This window comes from Bos indicus x Bos taurus, chromosome 17 (assembly GCF_003369695.1).
Source record: "Bos indicus x Bos taurus breed Angus x Brahman F1 hybrid chromosome 17, Bos_hybrid_MaternalHap_v2.0, whole genome shotgun sequence".
Lineage (NCBI taxonomy): Eukaryota > Metazoa > Chordata > Mammalia > Artiodactyla > Bovidae > Bos > Bos indicus x Bos taurus.
The window spans coordinates 19,020,915-19,043,137 of record NC_040092.1 but is presented as its reverse complement, the minus strand read 5'-3'; the positions used below and the strand labels follow the sequence as shown (position 1 = coordinate 19,043,137).

The 22,223-nt window shown below is 42.4% G+C and overlaps 1 protein-coding gene across 2 annotated transcripts; it reads right to left on the bottom strand.

Moving 5' to 3' along the window:
* Positions 1 to 1,102: 1,102 nt before the first annotated feature.
* Positions 1,103 to 21,845, bottom strand: RNF34 (ring finger protein 34). 2 transcript variants are annotated; one of them, XM_027566839.1, is made up of 6 exons: positions 21,737 to 21,845; positions 9,355 to 9,573; positions 5,942 to 6,349; positions 4,348 to 4,449; positions 3,890 to 4,091; positions 1,103 to 2,044 (listed from the first exon to the last, which is right to left on the bottom strand). In XM_027566839.1, exons 1-6 carry the CDS (start codon positions 21,740 to 21,742, stop codon positions 1,854 to 1,856), a joined length of 1,128 nt encoding a protein of 375 aa, XP_027422640.1. In that variant the 5' UTR covers positions 21,743 to 21,845; the 3' UTR covers positions 1,103 to 1,853. The 2 variants fall into 2 exon arrangements, with proteins under 2 accessions (XP_027422640.1, XP_027422641.1); XM_027566840.1 differs by lacking the exon at positions 21,737 to 21,845 and adding an exon at positions 21,557 to 21,647.
* Between the last annotated feature and the right edge of the window lie 378 nt (positions 21,846 to 22,223).

The window sequence follows — 22,223 nt, the reverse complement described above, 5'->3', positions numbered from 1 at the left end:
TTCTATTTAGGTGTGTTTACTATCTCACCTGCTAGCCTGGATTTTAAGACCCCTCCACCAAATTGGTGATTTGTGGGTAATGTTGAATTTCTGGAGTTCACTGTCTGACTAGAAGTATAGATTAAGTGCACCTACAGCTTCAGCAGGGGCTGAGCTTTGGGTCTTCAGGCAAACACAAGAGAAGAGGTTTGGAGAGTATCCACAAGCCTTGGATTACATGCTTTGACCCTCACTATCAGAAAACATAGAAAGGTAACTGTATTTCACAGCTAGCCAAACTTCCGGCCTTAAGCACAGTGGGGAAGACTATTTACCTCCTTTGCTGTAATTTTCAGGTCTTGTCCATTGACTTCTGGATCCTGAGCACCTGAAGGCATGTCCTACCCACTGCACAGAGTCAAAAGATAAGAAACCCACAGGACTCACCCAAGGAGTTATGTAGTTTCCCAAAAACATACCTCCTCACAAGCAGTGGGAGTGAATCCACAGTTGGTCTCAACTCAACCACCGTGATCAGAATTAGATCTAAAAGAAAAGAGATTTCACATCATTAATATCCTAAGATCCTTTTTTGCATAAGTTAGTGTCTCAGGTTTATCATCTCAGGCATTAGAGGAGTTAAGAAAAAACATTAGAGCTAGGTTCAAATTCTTAGGTGGGGGCTTATTTTATTAAAAAACTTTTTCTTTGGCCTCACCATATGACTCACAGGATCTTAGCTCCCCGATCAGGAATTGAACCCAACCCTCAGCAATGAGAGCACAGAGTCTTAACCACCGGAACTCCAGGGAATTCCTTGTGGTGACTTTTTAACAGACTTTAGACAAGATTTTTAATTTCTCAGAGACTTGAGTTCCCCATCTGTGACATGAGGTAATATATATTTGGAGATAACCACAAAGCATCTGGCACAATACCTGGTCACGGTAAACGGTGAAAATGTAGTTAAACTTACCATTAAGTCAGCAGCCAAGGGTAGATGGGGGCAACGTCTTTGAAGGTGCTCCTTGCTCTCCTGAAGGAGGTGCTGGGACCAGGTGTGGACACCCATTCATGCTGCACCCAAGTGAATTAGGAACTGACCAGGAAAAGTGTCCATAAAAACATTTCTTAAAATCTAATTTTATTCCTAAAGTTCAAATTAGCTAGTGGGTAGCACTGAAAATACACTTTCACTATACAAAACAGTGTAAACTGATTACACGTTAATAAAGAATTCAACACACACACTTCTCTAATGAAGGAAGCTAGATGCAGCCCTTGCTAGAAAAAGCTGTACCTGAACAAAAATGGACATGTTTAGTCTAAGGCCCTGGCAGTTGACTATAGAATGTCAGTTGTTCCCAATGATGTTGAAACGCAGAAAGAGCAACAATGTGGAAACTTACATTCATCAAATAGTAGCATTTAAAATATACATGACTAATAAAATGAACATTCAGAAGTGCCACTGCTCAGTGTGTACCATGTCAGCCATTTGCAGACAGTGATCTCATCCTAAGAGAACAGAAGTTTCAAACATCTGAGTTAAAAATAGGACGAAGGAGAAACAAGAGAACAAGAGAAATGTCCTGCAAAGAGAGCAGTAGCTGATGCCATAAGCAGTCCACTTGAGCGAGGAGTGATCAGAGGCGTTGTGAGGGAGCCCAGCAGAACCTGGGAAACAGCCCGTGCTCAGGCTGACGGGCATACAGCATGGACCAGTGTGGCCGCGACTCAGGATGAATCTTTCCCGTCCCCAGTTAGGAGTGAAAATAATTTTTTAAAAATAGCTTCAGCTTTCGAACAGGAAGTGTCCAGTCCCCTCTGTGCATGGAAATGTCTAGGATCGAGCTCAGCGCGGGGGCTGGGCTTCAGGACTTGAACACATGCACAGCGCGCACCACGTACTGCCGGCAGATGGGACACTCGCTCATGCGCTTGCCGCACTTGGTGCAGGTGACCATGTGCCCGCACTCGAGCAAGACGCAGTCGATGACGGCGTCCATGCAGATTCGGCACAGGCTGTCGTCCTCCTCGTCCTGCAGCTGCAGCCGCTCACCATCTGAAAGGCAACAGAGGGCTGGGGTGGCGGGCACGGCCACGGAGGGACCCAGTGACCCCACTGTGAGAAGCAGTCCCCACTTCTCTGCACCTCGCTTCCTTCCCCTGGAAATGACAATAAGGACGCTTCGTAGGGTTGTGTGAAGAATAAATGAGAAATGCTAAGCTGAGGGCCAGGGAGGATGTGCCTAGCAAATGTTAGCTATTTAATTCTGTTTTATGTTGCTGTTGTTTAGCTGCTAAATTGTATCTGACTCTTTTGTGACCCTGAGGACTGTAGCCCACCAAGTTCCTCTATCCGAGGGATTCTCTAGGCAAGAATACTGGAGTTGGTTGCCACTTCCTCCTCCAGGGGATCTTCCCGACCCAGGAATCAAACTAGTGTCTCCTGCATTAGCAGGCAGATTCTTTACCACTGAGCCACCTGGGGACCCCTGATTCTATTTTATATCTGTACAAAAATAATACAAGATTTTTGTGATAATGATGGTTTGCTTCTGTAAATAAAAATGAAGAAACCCCAGGCTGGCTGATACAGGAGCCTTAGAGTCAGAACATGATTGGAATTTCCAGCCCAACTATGTGGCCTTGGGAAAGTCACAGACTCCAGAGCCTCATCTCTGGAGGAGGAGCGTGAGGAAAGTTTATTAAACCATCATACATCAAGTTGCCTGATGTTGGGGGAAGGCACCCCCTAAGGCTTGGAAGCATCTTGAAATTCATCTGTTTCTGGCTATGATAGTACTGTTGGGGTGTATCTACCCAAAAGGCACCTTCTGGTTCTGAACAAGAAAGGTGTGGAATGAGTTTAAAAAGTTCATGACAGCCTGAGATTTGGCCACAAAGCTTTGGACAGTGAGGTTTCCCCTTCTACAGGTCACAGAAGGACTCAATGGGAATCATGAAGAAGGTTAGAAAAACCAAGCAGGAATCCAAGCTCGAAGGGCCAGTAGTCTCTGGATTTAAGAGAAATAAACACTGCCATGTCAAGAGATTTTTGAGGTCCTAGTTCTCGGCCCACACCATTAGTGGAAAGTGGGTAGAAAGCATGCATGGAATAAGATGACACATGAGCCTCTAAAGGCTCCAGTGACTAAGATGCCTGTGTCTACTATTGTGGCATCATCTTAGAAACAGGTGTGCCAGAAGGCTTTCTGCCTATTCTGGGCATAGACCTGTTTATCAACCAACCCTGTGTTATAACCAGCTTTTAGAGAAAAAAATTCAAGATGATAAAAGTTAATAGGAGGACTGTTTTTGAGATTAGAACATAATATTTGTCAGTCTGAACACCACTGAATTCTTTTCTCTTGCCTATAAATGCTCTGTGGCCCTGGCCCTTTACTGGCTGAGGATTTCTGCTCCACGCTCCATCAGTATGTAGTTTAGAAGTTCTTAACCTCAGCTTTTCACGACTTACACAGAAACCTACTAATACTGATGCTAAGAACTACTTAATATCTTGGCTCTAGGGAGTTTTTTCCCCCACTGATGATCTCAATTATAGCTTTTAAATCCTAAGTACCAGCTTGCAAGACAGGTAAGTGAGAAAAGAAGCCTTTTTATAGATCCAAGGAATTTCATTATGGAAAGAAAAAACAGACTGAACAAATGATTACCTGACTCACCAGCAATGGTGAAGCAATGGTGATCTCAAAGCCAATATTACATAATGAACCTACTGCTTAAAGATCTATAAACAGCTTCATATGACTAATTCACACTCAATCAAAGGACAGTTTTCTCAAAAATAAATTGGACTTCATTGTGACAGAGACAGCCCTGTTTTAAAAAGCCTAAAGAAGGCTACTCTAAGGACAAAAAAAAAAAGGAAAAATAAACCTACATGACTTTTGGTTTTCTTCATTCTCTTTGTATAACCGGTTTACTTTCTCTACTAGCTCCCATTTTTCACAGCAGCCAGAATAGTTGACGAAATTCCGAGCCAGGATCTCCTTCAGCTGGCGCACGCTCATCCCCTCCACGTCCTCAAGGCTTGACAAGTCGGACAGAGAAGCTCTCACTCTCTTCTTGGTGAGGCCAGGCGTCTGAAATCACAGAGTGCATCCATTACCTCTGTTCCTGCAAATTCAGCAAGGAAAACAGCATACCACATTCACCCTACAGGCATCACTGGTCCTGGAGATTCGAACCAGGCTTCTCACGAGTCCTTGTGTCTTATATGCTGTGCTGCGTTCAAACTTGAAGCAACAACCTATGCTAATCTAGCGGAAGTCCACATGGGTATTTTCCCTACCAGGGTGAAGACATGTCAAGAAAATCAAATTACACAGGCAGTCTCACCCGGTCCTCCAAGTTTTCTTCGTCATCGTCGTCGTCATCGTCGTCGTCGTCATCATCATCTTCATCGTCTTCTGTGTTTGCTGAAGCTATTTCACTGGGCTCCTACACACATAATGGATATCAGGCCAGGACTTTTCCTAGCAATGTCAACCCGTATTTATCACTGGAGAAAACCCTTCCAGCCATCCTCCCTAAGAATGACCCCAACACCTGGTATACTCCACACCTTCCCAGGGTCCTGAGAGCCGCTGCCCCTCCCAAAGAGTTGGGCCCCACATGATTCTCTAAACAACTAACCTTCCATAGTTATCTCACAAGTCAAATTCCTATAAGAGTGTGAATCTGTAAAAGTCTAACCAGAAATATTAACTCCCCAAGGAGTTAAGAAGGGCCCATCACAGGATACCAAAGCCAACAGTGTATGAAATTGCACTGTGTCCTGATAAAGGACCTGCACATGGCTAGTTTAACTGGAGCCTCTAAGATACAGGTAGAAACTAAAGCTCTAAGATCAGCCCTAGTGTCAGGGCTATTTGATTTCAAAGATCTCAGTCTTACTATCTCATACTTAGCCATTCTAATTCCAAGCAAAGCTTTCTAGAATAATTCACTGATGGTGGATGCTAGTTCTAGTTTTTAGAAGTTCCTCAACCATCAGATACTTTTTTCTTTAGGGAGAACAGAAAGCCTATGTCAATTTTCAATTTCAAGTATTCTATCCTAGTAGTTCATAAGCACCATATTGTAATACCCAAAACCCACACCTCCTGAGTGGTGTCATATACCCCAAAGTGACACGAAGGTCAGACACATGCGTCTTCTGTTTGCATCATAATTGTGCCAGCTGCCATTTGACAAAACAATAAAATGCCTAGCTTGGGCTTATTTAATTTATGACTATTTAGAAAGCAACTAGACCACATTTCCCTCTGCTTCTAACCTTTTTCCTCAGAGGAGAAAATTAAACTCGGAGATAAATGTTCAAAACAATTCTTTCAGCATTTTAGAATCATTCATATATACAAATTGGGTATTAATTACAAGCCCTTGCACGTTATTCCATCAGAATGCCCAAGGACCTCACTGGGACAACATGCTGCACTGGCATTTCTTTGAAATGAGTAAATAACCGTATCGTGTTGCTAATTCAGATGGCTCTTTCCCAATATCTAGATGAGCACAACTTTACTGTAGCAAGACAACTGGGCATTAGGTTACCTTATAGTTTCCATGGTCACTGACACACAAATAGTAAACATTTTTACTAGTTTTAATAGTAAACACAAACAGTAAAAATGTTTACATCCTGTAAACATTTATGTGCTACGTTTCATGGCCATTATTTCAACAGCTAGTATTTAACTATAGGATTTAAGGAAACTGGGATAACTAAGGTCAAGAGACTGATGAGCTCTTTTCAGACCCTTTGTACAGCACCCAAGTGCAGAGCTTCACACTAGGGGAGCCAGCAGGCACAGAGTTCAGCAAAGTGTGGAACCTTGCCTCAGCAAGGAGCCATCAGCCCTGAAGGCCCCACCACACTGGCCAAGAGCGGATGATGTGCCAGGCCCTTGGGGTAACTGTACCCTCGTACCTGTGCCAGCGCTCCAGATCCTAAGGTCCGGTCTCCACCCATAAGCTCTCCCTGAAACGAAGATGCGGTAGCAGACGGGGCTGTATAGTTTGAAAAAAATGAGTGTGTAAAAAAGCTAGAAGTCTGGGACCTTGAGGAATTGAGACTGCTCGTGTCCAAGTCATCCTCAGAGCCCAGCCGATGGTGGCACAGGACCAGGTCCACCAAGTCTTCTTTCTCCCGACAGGTATCAATCGGTATGTTTCGAAGGATGAGATACTGTCGGAGATCCTTCACTTTCAGTCGCATTAACTGAGGGCGCTGAAAGGCTGTCTCTTGTAATAAGTGACAAGTGGAACATCTACGGAGATTTTCTTGTAAGACTGAACACACGGAGCAAAAATCTTTCTTGCAGTCACAACATACATGCTGAAGAGACAAAGAGAAAAGAAGCATTTAATGACAGCCAGACATAAGCCACTGCAAAAGCCCTAGTTTTCCTTTTGTCTTCTATTAAAATTAAATTTTAGCTTTTATGAAGCCCCCTATGGCACCAGACCCATGGGCGTTTCATGTTCTCAAAGCTGTGAAAATCAAAACAGTCGTTGCTGAGGCAGTCTGGATTCACTGAAGTACAAATATAGCCCTTTAAAAAATATAACTATTGTGTTAATGAATTAAAACCTTTTCCACCCATGGGTGCAAACATGTAATTAGCAAAGCAGAGCTGACTTGAACCACATGGAGCAGAAAAGCACAAGCACAAACTCTTCCTGCTCTTTTCCTGTGAAAATTTCCTGGTTTAAAGAGAAGGGGGGCTGTACACATTAAACAAACACAATGCTGTTAATCAACTATATCCAATATAAAATAAAAAATAAGTAAAGAGAAGAGGGGAAAGCCTAACACAGAGAGGAAAAGAGAAAGACAACTGATCTCTCAACATCAAGCCAAGCAAACAGAGTACACCACTTTACAATATCTGTACCCTCAGTTCAGTTCATTTGCTCAGTCGTGTCTGACTCTTTGCGACCCCATGAATCACAGCATGCCAGGCCTCCCTGTCCATCACCAACTCCCAGAGTTCACTCAAACTCACATCCATCGAGTCGGTGATGCCATCCAGCCATCTCATCCTCTGTCGTCCCCTTCTCCTCCTGCCCCCAATCCCTCCCAGCATCAGGGTCTTTTCCAATGAGTCAACTCTTTGCATGAGGTGGCCAAAATATTGGAGTTTCAGCTTTAGCATCAGTCCCTCCAAGGAACACCCAGTACTGATCTCCTTTAGGATGGACTGGTTAGATCTCCTTGCAGTCCAAGGGACTCTCCAGAGTCTTCTCCAACACCACAGTTCAAAAGCATCAATTCTTCAGCGCTCAGCTTTCTTCACAGTCCAACTCTCACATCCATACATGACCACAGGAAAAACCATAGCCTTGACTAGATGGACCTTTATTGGTAAAGTAGCATCTCCTTTTCAATATGCTATCTAAGTTGGTCATAACTTTCCTTCCAAGGAGTAAGCATCTTTTAATTTCATGGTTGCAATCACCATCTGCAGTGATTTGGGAGCCCCAAAAAATAAAGTCTGACACTGTTTCCACTGTTTCCCCATCTATCTGCCATGAAGTGATGGGACCAGATGCCATGATCTTAGCTTTCTGAATGTTGAGCTTTAAGCCAACTTTTTCACTCTCCTCTTTCACTTTCATCAAGAGGCTTTTTAGTTCCTCTTCACTTTCTGCCATAAGGGTCATGTCATCTGCATATCTGAGGTTATTGGTATTTCTCCCAGCAATCTTCATTCCAGCTTGTACTTCTTCCAACAGCGTTTCTCATGATGTACTCTGCATATAAGTTAAATAAGCAGGGTGACAATATACAGCCTTGACATACTCCTTTTCCTATTTGGAACCAGTCTGTTGTTCCATGTCCAGTTCTAACTGTTGCTTCCCGACCTGCATACAGGTTTCTCAAGAGGCAGGTCAGGTGGTCTGGTATTCCCATCTCTTTCAGAATTTTCCACAGTTTATTGTGATCTACACAGTCAAAAGCTTTGGCATAGTCAATAAAGCAGAAATAGATGTGTTTCTGGAACTCTCTTGCTTTTTTGATGATCCAGCGGATGTTGGCAATTTGATCTCTGGTTCCTCTGCCTTTTCTAAAACCAGCCTGAACATCTGGAAGTTCACGGTTCCCATACTGCTGAAGCCTGGCTTGGAGAATTTTGAGCATTACTTTACTAGCGTGTGAGATGGGTGCAATTGTGCAGTAGTTTGAGCATTCTTTGGCATTGCCTTTCTTTGGGATTAGAATGAAAACTGACCTTTTCCAGTCCTGTGGACACTGCTGAGTTTTCCAAATTTGCTGGCATACTGAGTGCAGCACTTTCACAGCATCATCTTCTAGGATTTCAAATAGCTCAACTGGAATTCCATCACCTCCACTACTTTGTTCGTAGTGATGCTTTCTAAGGCCCACTTGACTTCACATTCCAGGATGTCTGGCTCTGGGTGAATGATCACACCATCGTGATTATCTGGGTCGTGAAGATCTTTTTTGTACAGTTCTTCTGTGTATTCTTGCCACCTCTTCTTAATATCTTCTGCTTCTGTTATGTCCATACCATTTCTGTCCTGTATCGAGCCCATCTTTGCATGAAATGTTCCCTTGTTATCTCTAATTTTCTTGAAGAGATCTCTAGTCTTTCCCATTCTGTTGTTTTCCTCTATTTTTTGCACTGATTGCTGAGGAAGGCTTTCTTCTCTCCTTGCTATTCTTTGTAGAATGTTAAATCACAATCAAAGCCATTTCATGAGCAAAGCTTAAAGATACTAAGATGTGGTCATTTCCTCTTGGGGTTCGGAATACCAACCCTAGCTCACACCTTGTTTCTTAAGTATTTTAAGGACTGAACTGACAGACTGGGAGATGACCTACCAATATGATGGTTCTCAGAAAGAATGACTTTCTGTCCTAAAAAAAACAACTGTTTTAGCCCAAGTGTGGTATGTTGAATCTTTAAACAATAGTCAATATTAATATACTCACTTCTTCACTTGAGTTCATATGGGTAGGGACACATTTTTTGAAACTTGAGGTCAGAGCTATAGTAAATCATCTCTGAACAGACTGTTGACTAATTAAATCTTTTGCTTCAGAATATAAGCAGCATCAGGAAGAATCAAAGTGGATAAACAAAGTCAGAGTCCAAGAGAAAGGATGGCTGAGCATTGTGAGAAATAATAGTGTCTAGTCAGCAAAACTGACAATGATACACAGCCCCTTCAACTTAGTACTTTTCCAAATGGGAAATGATTTTAGGACTAAGTTTTTGACATGTATAAGAAGAAATGAAGAAAGTATTCAAAATAACATACAGTTGAGAATTCTGACACATAAGTTTTTAATATATAACATTTCATGCAACTCACCTTCTTTCTAAAGACTGAAAATGAAAGTCCACAGGCTTTGCAAACTATATTAGGCCCTTCTGCAGATGCTGGTGGGTAAGCAGAAAAATCAGAATTTGGTGTAAATCTGAATGGACCAGTGCCTCCTGCAAATCCAGATTGCTGGCCCCTGACAGCTCCAGTCCCCATGACTTCGTTCAGTAGCCCACAGCACGAAGCCCACATAGACGTAGCACCCGCCTGAAAAGGAACAAAAACAGGCATCAGTTTAAAGCTGAGTGGAACCTGTGCTCTTTGGGATTCTTAAGGAATGCCATTCTGCAGAAGCATGTTTGCCCTAAATAATTTTGAGATTGTGAGGGGTTTTTTTTTGGCCACACTGCCTGGCCTGTGGGATTCTACTTCCCTGACCAGGGATTGAACTGGTACCTCCTGCAGTGGAAGCATGGAGTCTTAATTACTGGATCACCAAGGAAGTCCCATCTAGATTGTCTTTTTAGCATCAAAATTTTAAGCTATTTGACAGTGGGTAATATTCTGGTATTTACAAAGAATATTTGGCTTTGGGGATACTCATGATACACTGTTAACTAAAGGAGAAGATACAACATGAACCCAATTTCATTAAAAAAAAAAAAAAACCCCACACATAAATGCTTAGAGATGTATGTGCATACAACACAGAAAAAAAAAAGACTGGATAGAAGTACCTACTGTGTGATATTTGGGGTTTATGCTTATCCCCCCAAATTGTTCTTTATCTAAAATTCAAATTTAATTAAGTGTCTTGTATGCTACCTGGCAACCTTAAAGACTGGTGACTACAGATAGCACTGTTCTATAGGCTGAAGCAGTTTTTCCTATCATTTAGCAGAAAGAATATAAATTCAAATTAGAAACTTCAGTCCTCTCATTTGTAACTGGACATAATAAACTATGCCATATGAATACTTTTTTGGTTTTTTTAAAATGACTGGGAAAACATCAAAATGCCAACTGAGGCGCTCTCTAGGTTTTCATGTAGATCTCATATAATTTGTTTTCTGGAGTTTTCCCCTGCTTTCCAAATCTTTATAAAGAAAATATTAGGGACTTCCATGGTGGTCCAATGGTTAAGAATCTACCCTGCAGTGCAGGGGACGCAGGTTTGATCCCTTGTTGGGGAACTAAGATCCCACATGACACGGGCCAACGAAGCCCGTCACAGAGCTCTCCAGAGCCTGTACGTCACAACTAGAGAGCCAGGATGCCGCAATGAACATCCCACTTATTACAACCAGGACCAAACACAGCCAAATACATATTTTTTAAAAAGAATATATATATTAATTTAAAATTAAGGAAACTCTTTACAAGCAAACAGAATACTGAACACAATTTTTGATGACTTGATAACCCTAATGATGTTATGAGGTCTAAGGGCTATTTGCTATACCACTGAGTGGCTTGAAACTAATATGCTGCCTTTTATGTTTTCTCCCATTTCTTCCCTTTCTGTGAATCATCACTGCTATCACTATAGCTACCTCTAGCAACTTCTTTTTTTTTTTTTTACTGTACTCAGAAACCTGATAACCAAGCTTGTTAGGAGTGTATATAAAAATATATTTTCAGTGAGGGCTTTAGGCATTTTCCCATGCTAAAAACAAAAAGCTACAGTGTTTGGAACCAGTGAGCTCTTGCCCCTTGTCCTGATTCTTAAGCACATTCTAGACTCTAGATACTGTGATAAGTAATGGAATTCCAGGTAGGTGAGGTCTTACTAGTTAAAAGGGCAAAATACAACAACAGTACACTGTTCCCTTCATTATCTAACTCTGTCAAACATTTACTGTTTGTCCAGTGAGCTCTTAAAAAACTTTTTTTATAAACAATCTTAAAAGGTTACTTGGAATGTTATAGAAGGATCACGCCATTCTTGCTACTACCCAGAAGTAGTATGTGTGTGCGCTCAAGTGCTCAGCTGTGTCTGGCTCTTTGTGACCCCATGGACTGTACCCTGCCAGTCCTTGGGATTCTCCAGGCAAGAATACTGGAATGGGTTGCCATTCCCTTCTCTGGGGGGATCTTCCTGACCCAGGGATTGAACCGCCTCCTGTATTGGCAGGCAGGTTTCCACCACTAGGGCCACTTGAGAAGCCCCCCAGAAGCAGTATGCTATGTTAAATACCGGGAAAAGAGAAGGTAAAGAAACACGAACCCACAATATAAGGTTCAAACAGTCTGAAGCATCAGGGTCACTGACTTAAGTGTTGCATGGCTTAAAACCCTGTAATTCTCAAGAAACAGTGATACCTTTAAAGTCAGGTTAAGTTATAATTAATAGTTCATACCTTTAAATAAATACATACCTCAGATCCTAGAGCCATGATTTGTTTAAACATAAAAGCATAAAAATCCAGATTTACTAATAGTCCATTTAAAGTGAGTATTGTTTTAGTAAAGGATTCATCCGCAGTGCTTTAAACAGTGAGCTCTTAAAACAACTGAGAACGTTTTCAAAATACTCAATTTGCACATAATATTTTGGGGGGAATACCTCAACTACAGAAAGTACCACCAGGAGAAACTTTTTTCATTCCGAGAGTTTAAAGAAGTATGGTTTTGAGAAGCTTTAGCTTCCTGCTGACTGAGCTTCTAAATGATTAAATTGTTGTTCAGTTCAGTTCAGTTCAGTCGCTCAGTCGTGTCTGACTCTTTGCGACCCCATGAATCGCAGCACGCCAGGCCTCCCTATCCATCACCAACTCCCGGAGTTCACTCAGACTCACGTCCATTGAGTCAGTGATGCCGTCCAGCCATCTCATCCTCTGTCGTCCCCTTCTCCTCCTGCCCCCAATCCCTCCCAGCATCAGAAGCACCCTTTTAATTCCTGGGTGATATTGTCTCAACTCCAGTGAAAACTCCTCATGAACAGAACTTCTTTCCTCCACAGCATATAGTTGCATCACTATGACTAATTGATAAATAATTCTGTAAAAGGTTTCATTATGATACTTCTTTTAAAAGGCAATGTAATTAATTTTTTTGTGCTACCTAAAAAGTTCAAATTGTGTCTTGTTAAGAAAGAGTAATAAAGATGGAAAAAATTCTGACCTTGCAGGCCAAAAAAATGAATGATACTCCCTTTTTAAAAGTAGCTCTGTTGCACATTTTGTTCTTTCTGTCCTGAAACACTTTTACAATGAGAGTAAAGGAAGGATACAAATTTTCAAACCATGTTAATGAGTACAACCATTAAAATTCTAGGTTGAAAATATACACAGTTCTGATGAAGGGAATAGAAGAATTTGTTTTTGGGAAAACAACAATCTCTGTGTAGACATCAATATTGGAAGGTAACAATTTCATCCAATTCCTATAAAGGGGAGAGAATTTCCTCCTCATTCCCCAGAAGGGAAAATAGTGGAAAGAATGCTTCTATCTTTCAGTTATTTCATTATAAAATAAAAATTAAAACACAAAGCCCAAGCCAACTCCCAGAGCACTGTCCCAGGCAAAAATGTGTTGCTATAACATATTTGTTACAGATCAGCCAAAGACCATATCAGAGGGGAAAAAAAAGAAAAATCTGAAACACTGAAAATCTCTTTCCGCTTCCTTAGATCTGTGAACTCAATTTTGAACAAAATCTCCCAAAATGAGAATAATCTCCCAGTAAGAGGATATTCCTCACATCCCGCTAAAGGGTAAATCTACCTGTGCGCACTGTCACCCTCTGACAGGAGCACTGGCGACACTCCAGTCTTTCTCAAGAAGTGCAGAAATTTGAAAGAGTGGAAGCCCAGGTACCAGTTTTATCCAGGTACCTTTCTTTACCATCCAGCATATCTTAAACACTTCATTTCTATTTCCCCTTTGAGACTGTTTTCTGGCACCCCAGTGCTGAAATGAAAGTGATCTCTTTAGTGATTCAACCTCCCCCACTTCTTTGGAGCAGGTATTTTTAGTCCTGTACTACAGGGGCTGCTGTCACTGCCTCTCACCAAGGAGTTGCCTAGGCCAGTGAAACTGCCCTTAAGACAGCAGTTGGACTGGCCAGGAGAGCTGTAAAAAATACTGAGCCCCAAGATTCTGATTTAACTAGTCTGGGCATCATAACTAAAAAAAAAAAAAAAATTCCCTATGTGGAGGAGTGGAATATGGAATATGGGGTGGGGGAGGCTCATAAGGGAGGGGACATATATGACTGATTCATATTGATGTATGACAGAGACTACCACAGCACTGTAAAGCAATTATTCTCCAATTAAAAATTTTTAATAAAGAGAAAAAAGTCAACTATAAAAAAAATTCCCCATGTGATGTGCACGTACAGTCGAGGTTAAGTGGTTAACACCTGCTGAGTCTAGATTTCTCCTTCCTGCCTCCATCATTTCAGCTGGAGAATCACTCAGAGATTCCAAAGTGGAAGGGGCTGCAGTTACTTCTGAAGCCTGTGCCTCTAGAGTTCTAGGACCAATACCTCCATCACGTGCTCCTCACGACCTATGTATACTCCCCACCCCATGTCCCATCCCCAGGCCCCAAGTAGGGATATGCTTTCAGTTTTTCCTTTCCCTCCATGGTTTCCCCTCATTCTTTCAGAAAGGCTCAGCTTGAGTTTTCAACAATTTACTCTGATTCTTAAATTAGTTCCTCTCCTTTACACACATTATTAGCCTGGAACTTAGGCTGAAATTTGATGCCGTCCTTTATTTTATTTGTTCTTTGCTTTTTGGCCCAAATTTCGTATTTTCTAACTTATTTCTCTACACCTTTTCTTGTGTGCAATCTCCAATATTGGGAGAAAGAGTGATTTCCGCGTCCATCAAAAACAGCCATTGCGCATACTATTTTTGTCGTTCTTCACCTCTAAGTTGAAGGATCCACGCAAAAGATGAAGCTTCCAGGCTTGGGCTCCATCTCCCTGACGTCCATTAGTATGTTTCATCTTCTAGCACTTTCCCTTAAAGTCCTAATTGCTTAAATTTCTTCTGATGTTCCCTCTGGGCACAAGGATCCCTCCCTAACAACTGTTACCTTGCCATTCAGTTAACAGTACTTGAAGTGTCCTATACTAATCTTTCCCTTTCAAATCTATCCAAACTTCTGTTACTACTTGATATTACAGTTCCAGGGCTTCAGATGGTGCAGGGAAGAATCTGCCTGCCAATGCAGGAGACACAAGAGATGGGAATTCGATCCCTGGGTGGGGAAGATTCCCTGGAGGAGGAAATGGCAACCCACTCCAGTACTCCTGTCTGGAGAATCCTTGTACAGAGAAGCCTGGCGGGGTCCATGGGGTCGCAGAGAGTCAGACACGACTGAGTACACATACACACATAACAGTCCCATTTTTCAAGTGACAGAATCTCCAAAAGCAATTCAGAAACAATTTAAGAGAGCATTTTCCCAACAACTGAGTTGAATGTGTGCTCTTGGGAAGGGGGCAGGTAAGGGAACATGAATTTATTCTCTGAGCTTTTGACTCTCCGACTCTGTTACATTTTCTTGCAGCCCAGTTACCGAATCCAGGGGAGTCATAACCAAAAAGCCCCCTTTCTTGCACCCTCCCTCGAAGAGCTTTAGGGACCCAACTTCATTTCTTTCCAATTCTGTTTTCCTATCCTCTAAGATCTTCTACCAGTTTAATTGACCTGCATTCTCTTATTTTGCTTTTATTCACACTCTGCTCATCTTTTGATAGTAAGATTGAAGCATATTTTCCAAACTATTCCACTTTCTTCTGAATATTCTGAGCAAACACAATTTCTAGGCAGACAGTACACAAGACACGGCTCTTTGGTTTTTGGATTTGCAGTAAATTCGAGTTGTTGCTATGCCTCAGTTACAAAGAGGTGTGTTACCTAAATATAGGTCACCACCCATCTTTCAGTTGCTTACTTTGTTAAAAAAAAAAAAAAAAAAAAAAACAACCTACTACCCTTCCATGAAAAAAGACAAAGTCTGGATCTCTGAAAACTAAAGCTATGATCTGGGTATATGTGACTATCAATTCTAAACCTTACTTGGGACCACGGTTGACAGCAGGACTCAACAGACTAAACCACATGAACCCAAGAGGTTAAAAGGAACAGTAATCTGTAAAGATGGTGACATTTCCTCTCTTGGCCATGAATATAGTTCAAAAACAACATGAGAATAACTGAATAAGGCAACCATCTACTTATGTCTGGCACAAAACTCCTGCTGCTGCTGCTGCTGCTAAGTCGCTTCAGTTGTGTCCGACTCTCTGCGACCCCATAGATGGCAGCCCACCAGGCTCCCCCATCTTTGGGATTCTCCAGGCAAGAACACTGGAGTGGGTTGCTCCTAGCTCAGGAAATTTAGCTGTTTGTAGCTGATTTTCTAACCATCAATGACTACTGAAAATAAATGACTTTCTTGATAAACCTAGTCCATTTCCTACACATCCTGTTAGACTAAAATTATTTCTGAACAGATTAGCCACAGAACCAGGGCCTGCCTGGCATCAGTTAAGAACCAGATATCATATTAAAAACTTACATGACCCACAGTAAGAAAATAAGTTCTAAAGTTTCCTATCTGAACTGCCCCAGACACCTAGATCTCTTCATGTTATTCTGGTTTCCAATGCCAGCTCTTATTTTTTTTTTTTTTCCCAAAGCCAGTGCACCAAGATCTTAGGGAGCCAATAACACTTTTTTTTTTTTTGTCACTCCCATTCTAAAACTGAGTAAAGAGATAAAACAAATAGAAATTTAATATTTGCTTTTTTACTGGTAACACCAAAAGGAGAACATGACTTTAGCTCTGCAGCCAATTGGTCTTGATAACATGTCACCCAACTACCTACACGGCTGGCCAACAGCAGCCTACCAACCAGCTAACCAGAGTGTCATCCCAACCAAAGGAAGTGAGATCTGAGCAGGTCCCAGGAAAGTACTGAGTCAAGCATGTTTAGCTCCTTTGTTAAGATCACCAACATAGAAGTTTCTCTTTACTTTCTAGCAGCACAAAGGCTGAAAGTGTTCCTCCTGTGTTGTTTCTTCCTAGAGAATAAAGAGGAAAGTCCCCCTCCTCCAGAGTAGTACAGAGGAGGACAGGGACCGTTATTCACAAACCTAGACAATTTGCAGGAGTGAGACTAACAGTTTCCAGTGCTGTCACACTTATTTCCACAACAGTACCAGACCACCAATTTTATAAGCACTCTCTGGTGTTCCTCAGTCAGAGTCTCAATAGAGGCCCATTCTGAATCATCATTTTACGTGTTGTTTCTTTGGGAGAGCAGTAGCCCAGCCTTCTTTCTGGCACAGTGCCAGAGTTTTTGAGTGGCTCAAGGTTCAGCTGTTGCCTGTGTCTGTGTGTGTATTTTGTGTGTGTTCAGTGACTCAAGGTTCAGCTGTCGTGTGTGTGTGTGTGTTCTAATGTGTTTTTTAGAATAGCTAGGGGTTGAGGGAGGGGGAGACTTCTATAATGCTCAACTGAGAGAATCAACAAAAAGTTTACTACAAACTTTGAATCCTCTTCTGCTGCTGCTGCTGCTAAGTCGCTTCAGTCGTGTCCGATTCTGTGAGACCCCATAGACGGCAGCCCACCAGGCTCCCCCGTCCCTGGGATTCTCCAGGTAAGAACACTGGAGTGGGTTGACTATATCAGGATGTGATCCCTTTTAATGGGTCCACCAAATGTAATAGTAGCCAGGCAAACTAGAATGCGGAATAAGAAAAGCTATACTGACTTCCATGAATGCTAAATCAGGAAGCAGCGGAAGTTAATGGGTTTTAAAACAGCAAAAAACTAAATGATCATGGGTGCTGTGCTTACTTGCTCAGTCCCGTGTGACTCTTTGCAACCCCATGGACTGTAGCCTGCCAGGCTCCTCTGTCCATGGGATTCTCCAGGCAAGAATACTGGAGTGGGTTGCCATGCCCTCCTCCAGGGGATCTTCCCAACCCAGGGATCAAACCCAGGTCTCCCACATAGCAGGCAGATTCTTTACCATCTGAGCTACCAGGAAAGCCCAAGAATATTGGAGTGGGTAGCCAATCCCTTTTCCAGGGGGATCTTCCTGACCCAGGAATCAAACCAGGGTCTCCTGCATTGCAAGTGGATTCTTTATCAGCTGAGCTACGAGGAAAGCTAAATAATCTAAAGGATCACAGTCTAAATCATTTGCTTTTGACTAAACTAGGTGATCATGAAGCCACCTCCTAAGCATTGCTTGCTTGAACTCTAAATGTAATAATTTACACAGTTAAGGATAAAGCTAAAAGTTCCCATTTCAGAAACATTAGTTTTCTTGGATGCTGTAAGAAGTTATAAGGACCAGGCAGGAATTCAGTTCTTCCACTAGTGGAAGCTTCTTCAGAGAAGTCAATCATCAAAAACTCTGTCTTTAAACTCTGAACAACCTTCAGTTTGCTGAAACTCAATGTCCTTGTGTTAAACAATAAGAAAAGGTGTTTCAAATCTCAGTACCCATGATACAAAAGAATAAGTTTCACAGTTTTAATTTTAATGAGGTTAAACTTCCCTACAGAACTTAAAGTAAACCAGAAGAAACTGTTAAGATAATAAGCAAAAACCTTTACCCTATTTAGAGCCACGGGAGGAACACAGTTTCTTAAAACGTCAAAGGATTTCTTACAGAAACTGGTGCTTCAACTGAAATATAATACGCCAGCAACTCTGCTATCTTAATGACCAAGTATTTGACCGTATATCACAAAGGAGGAAACTCTGCATCCTAAGTTCTTTCTCTCATACCATTTGAACATTAAGCAGGCTGCAAAAACAAATGCTGGTCTTAAAAATGTAATATTTTTATGCAAGACATTTGGCCAAATTGATTGATTTTTACAATAACGTGTTCTGGAGATCATAAATGTTGTCTTATTCCTGTTTGGGTTTTCTTTTTTTAAACAGTATTCTTAACCCTTAGCACCACTCCCCCACCTTTCAGGGCAAAGAGAAGGAAAAAAAGAAATTACATTAAACAGATTACTTTCTTCTTGATGTCTCATTTGAATTTGGAACAATTATTAGTACAATTAAGGGGGAAATCAATATAAATATGGAAAAACAGGAAGGAGGATTAAATCAAACTAACATAAGACGCACACGAGCAAAGCAATGCTCAAAATGCTCCAAGCTAGGCTTCAACAGTACGTGAACCGAGAACTTCCAGATGTTCAAGCTGGATTTAGAAAAGGCAGAGGAACCAGAGATCAAATTGCCAACATCTGTTGGATCATAGAAAAAGCAAGAGAATTCCAGAAAAACATCTACTTCTGCTTCACTGACTACGCCAAAGCCTTTGACTGGGTGGGTCACAAGAAACTATGGAAAATTCTTAAAGAGATGGGAATACCAGACCACCTTTCCTGCCTCCTGAGAAATCTGTATGCAGGTCAAGAAGCAACAATTAGAACCAGAAATGAAAGAACGGACTGTTTCCAAACTGGGAAAGGAGTATGTTAAGGCTGTATACTGTCACCTTGCTTATTTAACTTATATGCAGAGTATATCATGAGAAATGCCAGGTTGGATGAACCACAAGCTGAAATCAAGATTGCAGGGAAAAATATCAGTAACCTCAGATATGCAGATGACACCACCCTTATGGCAGAAAGCAAAGAGGAATTAAAGAGCCTCTTGATGAAAGTGAAAGAGGAGAGTGAAAAAGCCAGTTTAAAACTCAACAGTCAAAAAACTAAGATCATGGCATTTGGGCCCATAACTTCACGGCAAATAGATGGGAAACAATGGAAACAGTGAGAGACTTTATTGTTTTGGGATCCAAAATCACTGCAGATGGTGACTGCAGCCATGAAATTAAAAGACGCATGCTCCTTGGAAGAAAAGCTATGACCAACCTAGACAGTGTATCAAGAAGCAGAGACATTACTTTGCTGACAAAGGTCTGTCTAGTCAAAGATATGGTTTTTCCAGTAGTCATGTATGGATGTGAGAGTTGGACCATAAAGAAAGCTGAGCACCGAAGAATTGATGCTTTTGAACTGTGGTGTTGGAGAAGACTCTTCAAAGTCCCTTGGGCATCAAGGAGATCAAACCAGTCAATCCTAAAGGAAATCAGTCCTTAATAGTCATTGGAAGGATTGATGTTGAAGCTCCAATACTTTGGCCACCTGATGAAAAGACCCTGATGCTGGGAAAGACTGAAGGCAAGAGAAGGGGATGACAGAGGATGAGATGGTTGGATAGTATCACCAACTCAATGGACATGAATTTGAGCAAGCTCTGGGAGGTGGTGATGGACAAGGAAGCCTGGCGTGCTGCAGCCCATGGGGTCGCAAAAAGTTGGACACAACTGAGCAACTGAACTGAACATATGACACTAATTTGTATTTTCTTAAAATCCCTTATAGGAAGTTAATTAGATACTACTCTAAGGTAAAACAGTACAGAATCTTTGAGACACAAACCTATTTCAAAACAACATTTTCTAGACTCCCCCAAAAAAAAATTAAAGGAAGAAAGTAATACCCATTTTATACATATACTAAAACCAGCTCCTATCCTGGGTTTGTGTGAAGATGTATTTATCTGATTGCTTGACTTTTAAATTAATTTTAATTCCAGTGAAAGAAGTACTTGCTTTGATGAACATTCATGTTAGAATTTCATGACATCAGGAATCAATGACCCTACCCAGAAATCTATAGATGACACCACATAATTAATCCTAGTGAGAAACAAAGTTAATAAACAGCTCAAATCCTAAATTTTATGAATCCAATTTTCACAAAAATTTAAATGGAAAACAGAATCTTCATAATTGTCTTGTTCAGACTGGTCTATTAGGTTTGTACTTTGTTTCACAATATATACGTCTTTTTACATTTTCAAATCCCATTCAATTTGGTTTTTAAAACTTCAACTCAGAAAGCAGCGTCTTCCACCTAAATTCAAAAACACTGCTGAAAAGCTTTCAACACTGGACTTGCCCCTCATTCTCTCCTTTGACACCTTGTTTCTTGGTAGGTCACAAATTTAATACTAATAAAGATACTAACATTCTTCGAGGAGTTATGTATAAAGATTCCTGCTTTGTTTTTGGATCTTATTAATAAAACATGGCAAGATGATGGTTTTCAGCAAAGAAAGCTAGTTTTAGATATTTTAATAGGTAAATTCAAAGTTGAAATATTTTATAGCTGAAATGGGAAGTTAAAATAAGCTCTTTGAATATACTCATACTTAACATCCAGTTCAGAAGTTACCTATTCCAAAAATCTTCCTTGCTTTCTATAGCCAGAAAAAATTCTTTCTTGCTCCTGAGGGTTTTGCATTTTTGATACCTTACATCAAACTCTCCCTCAGAATGTGGTCTCTTGAGAATGTCTCTTCTCTTTCGGTTGGCAAACTCCCAAAGGATGGGATTATATTGTGAATTACTTCTATGCATGAAATATCCCTCTTAGCTAACATATGGGAAATGCTCAACAAAATACTTCCTTGGGGCTTTGTGAAAGTAGCGTTTTAAGCTAGCGGTTCACTCTGTTATTTTTCTTAACCCACTGTCAATCAGACCTCTTCACGGAACTTAAAAAAACCATCTAGATCTGAAAGAGTATCACCTTATGACTCATCCCACTTGGTTTGAATCAATACTTGAATTGATTGTTGTTACCCAGAGTTCTTCAGAATTCTCAGCGATCGAGTTGAGAGAATCCGTTCCGAAAAGTGGGCCAGAATCTCCCCGCCTTCCCCTAAACTTCTCACTCAGTGATGCTCCCACGCTCTCACACCCACCTTGAAGACTCAAGCTGTCAAATTACTTGCTGCGTACCTAGCGGCGACGGAGACACATTGGGTTTGATAGCGCTCTAGGTCACGGCCCCAGTGTTAAGCCTGTAAACAGATCCTTCAGGCTGGGATCCCCGCCCTGAGGCATTTCTAACAGGGAGCCTAGCCCGAGCCTTTACGACTCTCCGCACCACTCCTTTTCCCTTCGTCCTGTAGTTGCCGTCCTGCGACAGTCCCGTGGTGCTCCCGGCATTTGGGTTAGTTCAAGGACTCGGGACGGGAGAGGGCACGGTGTGGGCAAAGGCACAGAGGGTGAGGTAAGCAGTGGGTCTGCCTCCGGCCCCCAAGGACGCGGACAGGGCCCGGCGCCGAGAGGGGCCCACCAAGCATGAGGGTCGGGGGCGCCCGGCCTCTCCCCCGGCCTCGGCCTCGCTGTCCGAAGCGCTGTGGTAATTGGGAACGGCCAAGAGCCCAGGACACCCACCCTGCGGGTCAGGGCCCCAGACGCCGGTCGGGGTGTCCCCACTCCCAGCCGCCCCAGGTCTCCGCGGAGCTCTCCGTGGTGCCGGCGGAGTAACAGCTGAGGAGAAAAAGAAGACGCTTCAGGCGCCCTGGCCAAACAGGAGAGACGAGGAGGGACTGCCCGGCCCCACCGGCCCCTCACCTTCATGGCCGCGACCGCCGCGTCTGGGTCGGCTCTGCCAGGGAACTCAGCACCATAGCAGCTTCTAGCACAACCGCCCTCCTCCCTTCTGGGCGGCGATTATGGGCCCTTTCTAGGCGACCCAGCGTCCAGACGTAAGGGGCGTGGTCACGCCCGCTGCGCGCCCCGAGTGGCGGCCGAGTCGGCCAATCCGAAGCCGACACTCCGGAGGCCGGTCCCCAAAGCCAATAAAGGGGCGGGAGTGGGGCGGGGCCTCTAGCGCTGCCTGGTAGGCTAAGGAAGAATCCATTCCGCCGCAGGCAGAGATGGGCGGGTCTGGGGGGTGCCGGTAGGCACACTCCCAGAGGTTTTCTTCATTAGGTTGCTGAAATCGGAGTCAGCGTCCCCTGAAGAGTCTGTGGGGCAGAAATTTGGGTTTAAGGCTGGGTGGTCAAGTTCTCTGGGAAGTGAGGGCGGTAAGGGGCGTGGTAAATTTGAAAAAGCCGGT